This window comes from Carya illinoinensis, chromosome 6, assembly GCF_018687715.1.
Source record: "Carya illinoinensis cultivar Pawnee chromosome 6, C.illinoinensisPawnee_v1, whole genome shotgun sequence".
In the NCBI taxonomy this organism is placed as follows: domain Eukaryota; kingdom Viridiplantae; phylum Streptophyta; class Magnoliopsida; order Fagales; family Juglandaceae; genus Carya; species Carya illinoinensis.
The window spans coordinates 2,969,398-2,983,764 of NC_056757.1; the positions used below are offsets into that span (position 1 = coordinate 2,969,398).

The 14,367-nt window shown below is 34.7% G+C and overlaps 1 protein-coding gene across 2 annotated transcripts; it reads right to left on the minus strand.

Moving 5' to 3' along the window:
- Nucleotides 1–60: 60 nt before the first annotated feature.
- Nucleotides 61–5,305, minus strand: LOC122313259 (beta-glucuronosyltransferase GlcAT14A-like). Of its 2 annotated transcripts, none has more exons than XM_043128089.1 (4): nucleotides 4,152–5,305; nucleotides 1,270–1,345; nucleotides 1,065–1,129; nucleotides 61–959 (listed from the first exon to the last, which is right to left on the minus strand). In XM_043128089.1, the coding sequence occupies exons 1-4, from the start codon at nucleotides 4,636–4,638 to the stop codon at nucleotides 445–447; spliced, it is 1,143 nt and encodes a 380-aa protein (XP_042984023.1). In that variant the 5' UTR covers nucleotides 4,639–5,305; the 3' UTR covers nucleotides 61–444. The 2 variants fall into 2 exon arrangements, with proteins under 2 accessions (XP_042984023.1, XP_042984022.1); XM_043128088.1 differs by having other exon boundaries at nucleotides 1,065–1,180; nucleotides 4,152–5,302.
- Nucleotides 5,306–14,367: the final 9,062 nt, after the last annotated feature.

Sequence of the window (14,367 nt, forward strand, 5' to 3'; positions counted from 1 at the left end):
AAGGTGAAGGCGGCCACTGAGAGAGAGAGAGAGAGAGAGAGAGAGAGAGAGAGAGGGCGCTTTGGAGAAAGAACCATGGAAACAATGAACTTTCCTGTCAGCATTCAAAAGGGTGCCTATTACAATATGATAATAGGTAGAACATACAACCGTAATTAGCAGCACAAAGAGGGATATCCGCTTATTGCTTGAAAGACTCGGTAGCTCTATAATAAATTCTAGCCCCCCTCCCTCCAAAGTGAATTCACTTGCTTGCCTTCAACTATACCCAGTAATAAACTAGTGATGCCTGTGGCCAGAACTCCAAACAAATTAGTCCGTCTAAAGAATCAATCTCAACTGATGCCCGTCCTTCTATTTTCTAACCGGTCACAAATTCTGATTCGAATGAATTGCAATGAATTTTACCTCATATCAAAATATCTCTATTTAACACGAGCAGATTCATTTGCATTGATTTTTCTGTGAATTCAAGTCGTCAAGTAGATTTGTGATGGACTCTTCAAACTTCTTTGCTAGAGGCCCAGGCTTCAAGACATTGACATCACCCCACTGGGAGCAAGGATCCATCAACCAGTGCCTCCGCCCAGAGCACCATGCCCCTGGGGCAGCTCGATTATGCCCACGCCTGAGAATCTTAGCATCAACCATGTTCAGCACAGGGTCATCCTTCTGGAATTGTCTTGCAAAAGCGGCTCCACTTTGGACCATTTGTTCAAAATCAGAGCTACTGAGAAAGAGGGGTTCCATCTTTGGCGGATTATCCCAGATCATAAATCTCAAATCACTGTTCACAGTCGTATTCATAAAGTCTGGTGAATTGCAAATGGCAGAGTGAAAATATCCTTCTTGGGACAAGACTACATTAGTAAAATACATGAGGAGTGTTCGGGGTAAATTATCCCAACCAAGTACACAAAATTCCAGAAAAGATCGGCTCAAGATGACCCATGGAGAACCTGCAAAGAAAGATTGGTGAATCGAATATTCCCACCAAGCATAAAGCATACCCATACATTTATTTTATGTTGAAAAAATAGCCTATTATAGTGAATAGACTTTGCCTGTAAAAACTTTGAAAGCATCAGGTGTTTGCCGCTTCTGTGTAGCATGAAAAATTTGACTCCTCCTGGCCAAGTACAACGCTGGGTCAACTACAATAGGGCTAAACCTTTGAGATCTGAATCAGAAAGTAGACCAACAAGATTCAGATTGAACTCAAATTAAATACTTTGAAGAAGCTGCTAAAATTAGGACAAGTTTGCCTACTCTTTCCATCCAAGGTCACCGGTGTGATCAATGAAATTGATGTCTCTACTGATAGAAGAAAACACATGTGACAGGTCTGAAAGTTAAAAGAAGCAAACATCAGAAAGTAAGAATTACATACGAAGATAAACAAAAAGAAAAAAATGCAAATTTAGATTAAAAATTTATAAAATTTCAGAATCATGTAATGAAAAAAATAAGCATCAGAAAGTAAGAATTGACCATTAAGAAAAACAAGACAGTGATAGAGAAATCTGATACATTTTATTACACCTTCAAGGATACATTGAAAATATAAACAAATAAAAATGACAGGGACCCATTGTTAAGAAAGTTTATTTTCCATATTTTTCCATAGGTGGATATGAAACTAGGAAAACAAAAATACCAGCCATAGCATCTGATGTTTCAAGGTGTAACTGATATCAATAAGCCATGAGCTCCGCAGACAATTTTCGGGGCATAACAAAACTGTCCAATATCAAAGGCAAATTGGCTGAATGTTTGTTTCACTTCAAATAATTGTCTAAAATACCCCTTCACTTGCATCAGGATCTAGGAAGCTGCTATGTAATAACTGTTATCTTTTAACAAATAGGATACAGATTTTAATGAAAATAAGGGTGCTGCACCAGTACATAGAAAGTATACACAAGTACAAGGAAAACTATCTAAAAAAATCCTGAAAAATAGAAACAGAAAACGCAGCACTAATGTGGACTGGTATCCAATGGTACAGGGTGTTGAGAAAGAATGACTTTGAGGTCTAAAACTGACTTCTCACAATCTTCAAAATTATGCTCATTTCACTCTCTCCATATACACTACATCATGCAAACTGAGATCATTTTCCACAACAATACAGACTGATGCCTACAAACAGCTTTTACAACATCCTAGGAGATCCACCACTCAAGATGGCAAGACCTAATCTATCCCAAAACAGGTGAAGATCATGTTCCATATAAGATACTTGCTAACTCGTAATGAAATAGAAGGTGATCAACTGATTCCCACTCTTCTTGCACATGCGACGCCAATTAACCACTATCATTTGCTGCTTCCTTCCATTATCCTATTCTCTCTAAGATGGCCCCCATCAATGTATCTTCGCCACCTCAACCACCCTAGTTGAATACAACCGGTAGATGAACAATGCGATAAGATCCACCCTCCAAGCATTGGCCCCACTAACAAAATTAACACAACACTGATGAGAATCGTGCACAATGATCTGCCAAATAAGCATCCTTAAAAAGTGCAATGCTAAATAGCTCTGGGAAAGCAGCTTTCAAGTATTGATTTCCACACCACACATCATACCAAAAGAGAATCTTGAAACCATCACCCACCACCACGGCAAATTTAGTGAAGTGAGAAAACCCCCCTAACACCTTTCTAATGTTCCTTGAAAGAGCAACCAGCCCCTACCCCAAGATAAAATACTTGTGTCTGTTAGCATCCTGCAAAGGCCTTCTCTTCCAAACAATTCTCTCTAAGATGGGCCCCATCAATGTATCTTTGCCACCTCAACCACCCTACTTGAATACAACAGGTAGAGGAACAAATGATTTTACTAACTGATATAACACTCGTTCACTGCTATACACCAACATAAAGCCTCTTCACCCCCAATGACCAAGATTACCTTGTGCTAAAGATAATAAAAGAAAGCCTAGCTACTGCAAAGACAATTTAATCTTGGGGAATTCCAATATCCAAATAGCCTTGAAACAGTCCCATCAATGAAATTTGACCCGAATTCAAAAACTCCCTATATCAGAAGGCGTGGGCGTTCTTTCTAACAAAAAATACACCTTAATTTATGGTAATTATCATGACTTAATGGGTTTTCTACATTATTAAAAAATAATCAAATGATAAAAGGATGCACCACAATAACATCTTGGATCCAACCAAGAAAATAGGATTTGGCCTTTGATGGGATGCTGGAGTTTATGTTATCTTTGGCTTTAAGGAAGTATACAGATCAAAAAATGCACAACTTCATATTAGTTCAAGAATTAATCTCCTAGAGTACGAAATTGAAACATAGTTTAACCCTGGTAAGAATAAACAGTTCTTAAATTTAGTCCTATCTGAATGCACTCGTTAATCTATTTCTGCTTATGTGGGAATGAATCACAAACAGAGAGAGGCTTCAGCCCAAGCTTCTATTAATATGAAATGAAAATTTCAAAGTGCTTTATCAAATTAAAATACATTCAAGGACCAGAATAAAATCGTAAATTTGTTCTAAACGATATCAGATTGAAATCATGTTTCTAAACATTCCAACATAGTATTGAGAGTCCTCACTAGGACAGGTAACCAAGTTTAGCATCATTGATATAAACTATTTTCAACATTTACAGAGCCTAATTTCCAAAGCACAACATCATTTTCTATGATTGAAGGATATATGGCATCAAATATAACAAATAATATGAGGAGTTACTACACCAAACATCTACTCTAGTACATTTTAAACACAGCAGTCAACCCTGACGCTTAAAATGGTAAGGAAAAGTTTTAGGTATCAAGCACGACTATATTAAGTTCACAAAAATGTTGGACCAAACCAACTCATTCAAATTGCATTGAACCTACACCAATCTCATAATTCATATTTAAAGTTAATAATATCCGTCCCATTGTACTAGGAACTTGTCAAAAAAGGGAGGAAAAAAAAAACAGAACAAAAGCCAGACCAATGTTCCTAAAACTTTAATTGTCCACTCATTTCGTACCTAAATTCTCTTATTGATCCCATATCACAAAAACCTTGCAACCAATCCAATATATCAAAAGAAAGTAACACAACAACTCAATGACCGAGTAGCAATTGTCAAAAGAGAAAAAGAATAACCGAAGTGGCATACCGTCCTGAGTCAGAAGTGGGTAATCCATTGCGCTCAAAGTAATAAACCAATTCCACCCACCATCCATTCTCAACAGTATCGCCGCGGCGTGCAGCGTGGTTGCGACATTCGAGGAGCCCATGTATGTAAGGCGATCGGGCTTGCCGACCACGTCCACATTTTCGAAAGCACGAATCGCTGGCACGGCACTGACTGCCGCGACTAACCGGCGCCTCTCCTCGTCGGACGCCTCCACCGCGAGGTGCAAGAGGTAGCGGTTGCGCGGGTGGTATACGGCGAGCAGGAGTCGGAGGATCCGGTTCCCGTCGCCGCGGCCTCCGGAGATGTAGTACGCGAAGGCAGGGGGGTAGTGCGCACCGTGATGTACGACCGGAGGGAAGGGCTTTGGGGAGCTGAAGGAGGAGAGGGAGGTGAGCAACAAGAGAAGGAGAAGAGAGAGTAATGCCGCAATAAACAGCGTGAAGAGCCATTTCTTCTCAGCTCCCATAGTGATACGCTTCTTGTTGTCGTTCTCTGTTCTGGGTTTTCTTTTCTCAGCTGGACAGTGATAATGGGTGGAGTCAAAACAAGGATTCGGTGATGTGGGTGTGGCAGAATTTGAGCCCAGAGGAAGTTTGGGGAAATGGGTCAGCGAGGATCACGGTTTCTGTGGATTTGGCATTGAGTTTTTGGAGGGTGCTGAACATTAGATCAGAAAGTGACAATTTTTTCTCTCCAAAAATCTATTTACTTCGTCTCTCCTTCCATTCCCCTCTATCGCTTCGAATCTTTCAGCCTAGTTTTTCTCATACAATTTAAACCATCTCTATGCGACAGACTGACCGTAAAACGTTAGGGTTAAGATTTTTTTGGTGTTCGAAGAAAATGGAGCTTTGCTTCTACTTTCTCCTTTAATATTCGTATACTGATTCGGTCTGATTTCAGGAAAAAGAGAGAAGAAAAGCTCAATTTGCTTGCGTAGTATATGAACAGTTCTCAGCTAATTCTCTTACAACCTCCATCAAGGCGAGGAATTTACACGCTCCATGGTTTAATTTCGTATCAGTGGAGTGGTTTCCACACGTACATGCGAGGAGGTGGGAAACGGAGATGCTGATGTGTTCGAGCAATGGGAGCTTTTCTACTTCCAGGCAAAGGAGTTGCTGGAAATAGAAGTTTTGACAGCGGAAGCAAATTCCAAACTTCCATTATCACAACACGTCACGTTCGCCACACATTTTTGAAAAAAAATGGAAGAATTAGGACACGTGTCTCTAATATTCTTTTCGGTCAAGTGATTATTCTTTTTTTTAATAAAAAATAATCGACATCGTTGATTTAAAAATCAATACATGTTATAAATTTATTTATGACAGTAAATAACCATTAATTAAGATCATTAAATTTATTAATTAAGACTAATCTTTAACTATTAATAAGATTATTAAACTATTAATTAAGATCTATCTTTAGCTATTAATTAATAATTAAGGTATATCTACTCTTTTGTATTCTTATATATATAGATATCATTTACTTATATATAATCAAATTTACATTTGAATAACAACTATTTCTCTTATAATATCATCTCTCTCTTATAATATCATCTCTCTTAGTTTTATAACACATTATCAGTACGAAGGTTCTGATGATTTTGAAACTAATAGTCCTCTACTTCAAGTAAGTTTTTCAATATATTTTTATAGTTTTCAAAATGAATATGAAATGTTACATTACTTATTATTACTTGATAAAAACTTTATGATTATTCTCTTGATTTTGTAAATGTATTTCTTATTTATAATATAAACATATTTATGTTCCTGATTTATATATGTAGAATATGTCAAATCTTACAAAATTAGAATTCGTTGCTCTTGATATTTCTAGAAAAAATTATTTATCTTGGATCCTTGATGCTGAGATCTATCTGGATGTGATAAACTTGGAAGATACAATTAAAAAATGAAATCAAGGGTCCCAGCAGGACTGCGCTAAGGCAATCATTTTTCTTCAACACCATCTTCATAAATAATTAAAAATTGAATATCTCACGGTTAAAAATCCACTTATTTTGTAGAATGATTTAAGGGAGAGATATGAGCACTAGAAAACTGTAATCCTCCCAAAAGTTCGTAATGATTGGATGCACCTGAGGGTGCAAGACTTCAAGAGTGTTAGTGAGTATAACTCTGCACTATTTAAAATTAGCTTACTACTAAAATTATGTGGTGAAAAAGTCACTAATGATGACTTGTTAGAGAAGACATATACTACTTTTCATGCATCGAATGTGCTCCTGTAGCAGCAGTATCGAGAGCAAAAGTTCAAAAAATATTCTGAATTTATATCTTGTCTTCTATTGGCTGGGCAAAATAATAAGTTTTTGTTAAAAAATCATCAGTCACGTCCTACTGGTTCTATATCATTCCCTAAAGTGAATGAGGACGTGAACGTGGTAGGAAAAACTATAGAAGTGGAGGTCCTAGAAGCGACCACTCTAAAAGGGATTTTAATAGTTATACACCGTACCACCAGAAGTGGTTCAACTCAGAGAAGGGTAAAGGTCCTCAAAACAAATTTTTAAAGAAAAATGAAGATGGATGCCATAGATGTGGTATGACTTGATCTCGTACGTGTCGTACAGCTAAGTACTTGGTTGACTTATACCAAACTTCTATAAAAGAAAAAACAAAAAAGTTTGAAATAAATTTTGCTGAACCATCAGATGCTTTAAATTCTATAGATGGAGAAGATATGACAAGCCTTGATGTTTCTGATTTCTTTGAGGATTCTAGTGGTAGAGTTGATCATTTGATTGGTGATGAAAATGTTCCTTTTTAATTAATGTATTTTCTTTATCTTATTATAAATTTTATTTTATATTTTACAATGTTTTGTAGTAATGAAAGTTTTATATATTTGTAGAATCATGAGTCTTATTGATGAACTTTCTATCTTTGAGATGAATAATAAAGATGTATGTCTAGCTGACAGCGCTACAACTCACAATTCTTAAGGATAAAAAATATTTTCAAAATCTAACATTGAGTAAAGCATACGTTTATACCATATCTAATTTATCGAATCTAATTGAAGGCTCCGAAAAAGTTTATATTGTATTGCCTAATGTCACCAGATTTTGTATTAATGATACTCTATTTTCTTCACGATTCAGAAGAAATTTACTGAGTTTTAAGGATATACGTCGTAATAGTTGTCATATTGAAACCACTGATGAAGACAATAAAGAGTGTCTTCTCATTATTAAAATAATTTCGAGTCAGAAGCTCGTATTAGAAAAACTGTCTGTTATCTCATCTGGATTGTATTATACAGAAATGAGAACAATCGAATCACATGTGGTAATGCACCAGAAATGCATTAACCCTAAAGTATTTATGGCTTGGCATGATCGCCTTGGACATCCGGGATCAATAATGATGAGACGAATAATTGATAATTCGTATGGGCATCCCCTAAATAATCAGAAGATTATCTTACCCAATGAATATCCATGCTCTACATATTCTCAAGGTAAATTGATTATCAAACCATCTATCTCAAAGGTTGTTTTTTAATCTCCATCCGTTTTACAAAGGATTCATAGGGATATATGTGAGCCTATTCAATCATTAAGTGGACCGTTTAGATATTTTATGGTTTTAATTGATGCATCAAGTCGATGATTATATGTCTGTATACTTTCCACTAGAAATATTGCATTTGCTAAACTTTTTGCCCAAATAATTAAACTATGAGCACAATTCCATAACTATTCAATTAAAACTATTCGATTAGATAATGCAGGTGAATTTACATCTCAAGTTTTTGATAACTATTGCATGTCAATAGGAATAGATGTTGAACATCCAGTTGCCCACACACACTCAAAATGGTTTAGCTGAATCATTAATTAAAAGGTTTAAGTTAATCGCTAGACCTTTACTCATGAAATCAAAACTTCCTATTTCTGGCTGGGGACATGCGATACTTCATGCAGCATCGTTGATTCGAGTTAGGCCATCAACATATCACAAATATTCTCCATTATAACTCGCATTTGGTCAACAACCAAATATTTTTCATTTTCGTATTGTTTGATGTACGGTATATGTTCCAATTGCATCTTTATAATGTACAAAGAATGGTCCTCAACGTAGACTTGGGATATATGTTGGATTTGATTTTCCATCTATTATTAGATACCTTGAGCCTCTTACAGGGAATATATTTAAGGCACGTTTTGAGGATTGTCATTTTGACGAATCTATTTTTCCAACATTGGGTAATGAGAAATCGGTGCCTGAAGCACGACAGGAAATTACTTGGGAAAATAAAGCCATTTCCCAATTTAATCCTAGTACAAATGAATGTAAACTAGAGATTTAAAAGATTATTCATTTGCAAAGTGTTGCAAATCAATTACCAGTTGTATTTACTGACAATAAAGGTGTGGTAAAATCATATATTCTTGCTATTAATGTTTCAGTAAGGATTACAGTTCCTGGAAGACAAGTTGCCAAAACAGCAATAGGTGAGTCTAAGATACGCATGAAGCATGGACAGTCTATTGGTACTAAGGACAAAATTCTTCGAAAGAGAAAAATACAAAATGAATTTGGTACTCCTAAAAAGTTCATACCCACAACACAGGCCATAAGAGTAATTGATGCTCATGAAGAGACTAAATCTCCTGAAAAAGAACCTCCTAAAGAGGTATTTAATGAAATGTCTTCCCTTGAAGAGGAACAGGTACTTGAAAATAACGAGGTTTCGATACATTTCATGAGTACTGGAAAAATTTTGAATAGAAATAAAACTGTTGTTGACAACATATTTTCATATAAAATAGCACTCGATATTACCATAAGTAATGAAGAAATCGAGTCAAGAACTGTCGAAGAATGTCGACATAGAAATGACTGGCCAAAATGAAAATCAGCTATTGAAACTGAATTAAACTCGCTAGCAAAGCGAGAGGTCTTTGGACCAATTGTACAAACACCAAAGGGTGTAGTACCTGTTGGATATAAATAGGTATTTATACATAAGCGTAATGAGAGCAATGAAATTGTGCGATATAAAGCATGACTTGTTGCACAAGGTTTCCTGCAGAAACCAAGGATTGATTATGAAGAAACATACTCTCTTGTTATAGATGCAATCACATTCAGATTTTTGATTAGTTTGGAATTACAAAAGGATTGGATATGTAGTTGATGGATGTGGTCACTGCATATTTATATGGATCATTAGATCATGACATATATATGAAAATTCTTGAAGGATATAAAATGCTTGAAATTTCTAATATGAGTACATCTAGAAATATGTATTCTATTAAATTTCAAAAATCTTTATATAGGTTAAAGCAATCCGGACGCATGTGGTATAAACGCCTTAGCGAAAATCTATTGAAAGAAATATTTGAGAATAATCCAGTATGTCCATGTGTTTTTATTAAGAAATCAGACTCCGAATTTGTTATTATTGCAGTTTATGTTGATGATCTAAATCTTGTTGGAACTCCTAAATAGATCAGAAGAACCGCTACATATTTAAAGAATGAATTTGAAATGAAAGATCTTGGCAAAATAAAATTTTGTCTCGGCCTGCAGCTTAAACATTTATAAAATAGAATTCTCATTCATCAGTCAAATTATACAAACAAAGTCTTTAAACACTTTTACATGGACAAAACTCATCCCCTGAGTACTCCAATGGTTGTTTGATCAATTGATGTATAGAAAGATTCATTTCATCCTTGTGAAGACGATGAAGAAATTCTTGGTCCTGAAATACCTTATCTCAGTGCAATTGGAGCCCTGATGTATCTTGCAAATTGCACTAGGCCTGATATTACATTTTCAGTTAATTTACTTGCAAGATATAGTTTCGCAACTCGAAGACATTGAAATAGTATTAAACATGTCATTCGATACCTCCGAGGTACGGTTGATATGAGATTATTTTATCAATATGGTTCAAGTCCACAATTAGTTGGATATGCGGATGCAGGTTATCTTTCAGATCCACACAGAGGTAGATCTCAAACTGGATATGTATTTACTTATAGAAATTGTGACGCCCCCAAATTCCGTTTGGGATTGGACGGACCTTTGAAGCATCGAGACATGCAACACAAGGTTACCTGCCCCCATTCATGACATATAAGATGCAATGTTCCTAACATGCATATAACATTATGCAATATTCGCAGCGGATAATTTTTTTTCTTTAGCAATACTATGCACCAAATTGAAAATATCTCAAGTGCTTAAAACATACTTCATACATAAAGACCCATTGAACAGATCACAACACTAGTCCAAAATGGTTATGATCCAAAAAGTACTAGAGATGCAACTCCATCGTACAAGTAGTAATTTACGTTAACTACTATATTAACATTGATGTCGCACCGTCGCTTAGTCAACTGTGTCTAATTGATCAGCTCCTGATTCTACTTTAGGTTATGTAACAAGATCTACCATTTGGGGGGAATGGTAGTTGGGACTACCAAAGTGAGATTTGATTACAAATCTCAGTAAGTTAACAAAAAACTTCCACACAAGCTAATGATGCATGGATGAAAGTAAAAGCATAAATGCATAATCAAATTCATAAGTAATTAAAGCATAACTTGGCGTACAACATAAAATAATTGACATAACTTAAATTAAAACATGAACTGAACTTGACTTGACATGAACTTGATCTGAAACTTAACTTAGCATGAACTTGCTCTGAAACTTGAATTAACATGAATGTGATATGAAACTTGACTTATCATGAACTTGTTCTGAAACTTGACTTAACACGAAAAATACATACTCCACAGTTGTTGTGGTCCTATGTATTCTACGTGTAAATACATACTTCACAGTTATTGTGACCCCATGTATTCTATACAAACTTGACTTAACATGAAAAATACATACTCTACAGTTGTTGTGGCCCCATGTATTCTACGTGTAAATACATACTCCACAGTTGTTGTGGCCCCATGTATTCTACACAAACTTGACTTAACATGAAAAATACATACTCCACAGTTGTTATGGTCTCATATATTCTATGTGTCAATACATACTCCACAGTTGTTGTGGTCCCATGTATTCTACACAAACTTGACTTAACATGAAAAATACATACTCCACAGTTGTTGTGGCCCCATGTATTATACACATCACAATGTAGTTAAATACATACTCCACAGTTGTTGTGACCCCATGTATTCTACGTGTAAATACATACTCCACAGTTGTTGTGGCCCCATGTATTCTACACGTCACAATTGCTGTGACCTCATACTTCGTGTGCCACAGATGTTGTGGACCCCACGAAACTGAATGTACTCAAAATGAAACGTGACTGGAATACGAAAGGACTGAAGCCCTGACGTAAAAATACGTGACTTGAACATAAGTTGAAATACATGACCAACTTGAGATAGAAACATTTCGTAACATGGCATAACATATAATAGACAACATATTTAACATGACATACTTGCAACAGTGAATATTACATGACTTGACATACATGTAATAGATGGCATACTTAGCATGACGTACTTGTAAGGTACAGTAATACATGATAGAATATATTATGTAACAAATAAAAATTGATGACGGAATAAATTCTGTATAATAGACAATTACGTGATAACTTGGCATGGCATGACATATATGATAACACACATACATACACTGTAGCTCCTTTACTTAGCACACATACACAGTAGACTGCTAGTAAGTTAAAAGCTAACTTACCTTGATCTCCGCGTTTTTTATAAAACCTCAAGTGCGATCACGAGGAACTGTAATTAGTGATTCTAAAAGTTAACACTGAATCACTAATAATTTGAAATATGAAAAATACTAATTTAAATAGTAAAATTTCTATTTTACTCTCTACATGTAGGAAAATGACCGTTTTACCCATAATTTAAGGATTTTGCATACTAATTCCAAAAGTCACCAAAATTTACATGCCTCATGTAAATTTTATCCTTAACTCAAATATCAATTTAGAAAAATTTAAAACTAATCACAACTATTAAATCTCCATAGAGCCGAAATTCTCATATGCTATTTCCATTGATTTTTGTTTCTAACTTGTTTTGATTAACCTTTTGATCTATGACTTATAAAGATGTGATCTTCAAACCAAACCATCACATGGTTTAAAAAGATATCCTAAAATATATATAAGCTTCTAATTCAAGATCACATGATTAAAAATTAACCAAAACATAAATTTAGCCAAGAACATCCACACTTTGGCTTATCTGAATATCTCTTTGCATAAAATTTCATATCTTTGAAACTAATATCAAATATTTTCAAAATAATAATATAACATGTATATAAGATGCTTAGGATCCTCCAATAAAATTATCAAAGTCATTGGAATAGATTTAGACCACCAAAGAGTTAAACTTTCTCAAAACAGAAACTGTTTTTCTTCTTCCAATTTCTAAGTTTCTAAATCTAAGAAAATCTTTCATCAAAACCTTTAATCATGTAAAAATCCTCAACCAATAGTCATATATACATGTTAACAATACTCCATAAAAATTTCAGACCAATATCTATCCATTATTTTGATCAAAAACTCCAAACTATAACATATTCTCCAGTTTATCTCCCAGAATGACATTTCTATAGTTTACACAATATTTGACTGACCAAATGATCTTCAAATAGGACAAATAAGATATCCACGTAAACTAAACTCAAAAAGGAACAACTTATATGAAAGAGATTTTATGATAAAACACTTACAAAAACTTCGAAATAGGCGTGCCAAAGAACTCCTAAAACCTGTCCGAGAGAGAGTGTTTGATATTCTTTTAATGGAAAGTATAAATGAAGATAATTTCATGGGGAGGGGTGGCTGGAGATACTTATGGATGAGACATGGAAGAGATGAGGCTGGAGTGAGAGTTAAGTGTAGGACTCTCTTACCCGAAGTGAGAGTTAAGTGTAGGACTTTCTTACTCGGAGTGAGAGTGGAGTGTAGGACTCTTTTACCTAATAATATCTACAAAAAATCAATTCAAGATATTTTTACCCAATAATATCCATGAAATTAGCTTAAAATATTTTTATCCAATAATATCCACAAAATTAGCTTAAGATATTTTTATCCAATAATATCTACAGTTTTGAACAGACGTTTTGTCCGAAAATATGAAAAAATGTTATTGCGCCATAAGACCTTAAATAACCCTCCGAGTCTAATGACACAAATCATAATACATTTTGACACTTCTAACTATCTCCAATAATTAAAAACACACTTCTGATATCATAGTAAATAATAACACTAATTATGTAGTTAGACAAAAACCTATACGATTAATGGATTCGTGAAAAGTTATGAGGTCTTCACGAGGTTCCTAAAGTTAATAGAAATTTCACAATTGAATTTCTAGCGGGTTTTTACAGAAATTCTGCTATATCATGGAGATCTGTCAAGCAAACAATATCTGCTACATCTTCAAATCACTCAGAGATCATTGCAATTCATGAGGCAAGTCGAGAATGCATTTGGCTAAGATCAGTGATTTAACATATTCAAGAAAAGTGTGGTCTTCCAGTGATTAATGATAGTCCAACAATTTTATACGAAAATAATGCTGCTTGTATTATTCAAATTAGACGAGGATATATCAAAGGTGATAGAACCAAACATATTTCTCCTAAATTTTTTTATACTCATGAATTTCAGGAGAAATGTGAAATTAATGTCAAGCAGATACGGTCAAGTGATAATCTGACAGATTTATTCACAAAAGCATTACCAACTGCAACATTTAAGAAGATTGTGCAGAACATTGGAATGCAAAAACTTGAAGACCTATTATCATACACTTTTCAGGGAGAGTAATGTTTTGAAGACTTGTACTGATTGTACTCTTTTTCCTTCGCTAAGGTTTTATCCAACTAGGTTTTCCTTTGCAAGGTTTTAATGAGACAATCTTAAAACACTTGGTGATATACATGAATATTGTACTATTTTTCCTTCGCCATTGGTTTTTTCCCTCTGGATTTTTCCTTAGGAAGGTTTTAACGAGGCATATTTTTTATGTATGTTCATTCAAAGGGAGAGTGTTATAAACTTATTGTATGACCATACATAGCCATTAATTAAGACCATTAAAGCCATCAATTAAGACCAATTTTTAGCCATTAATTAAGACCATTAAGACGTCAATTAAGAC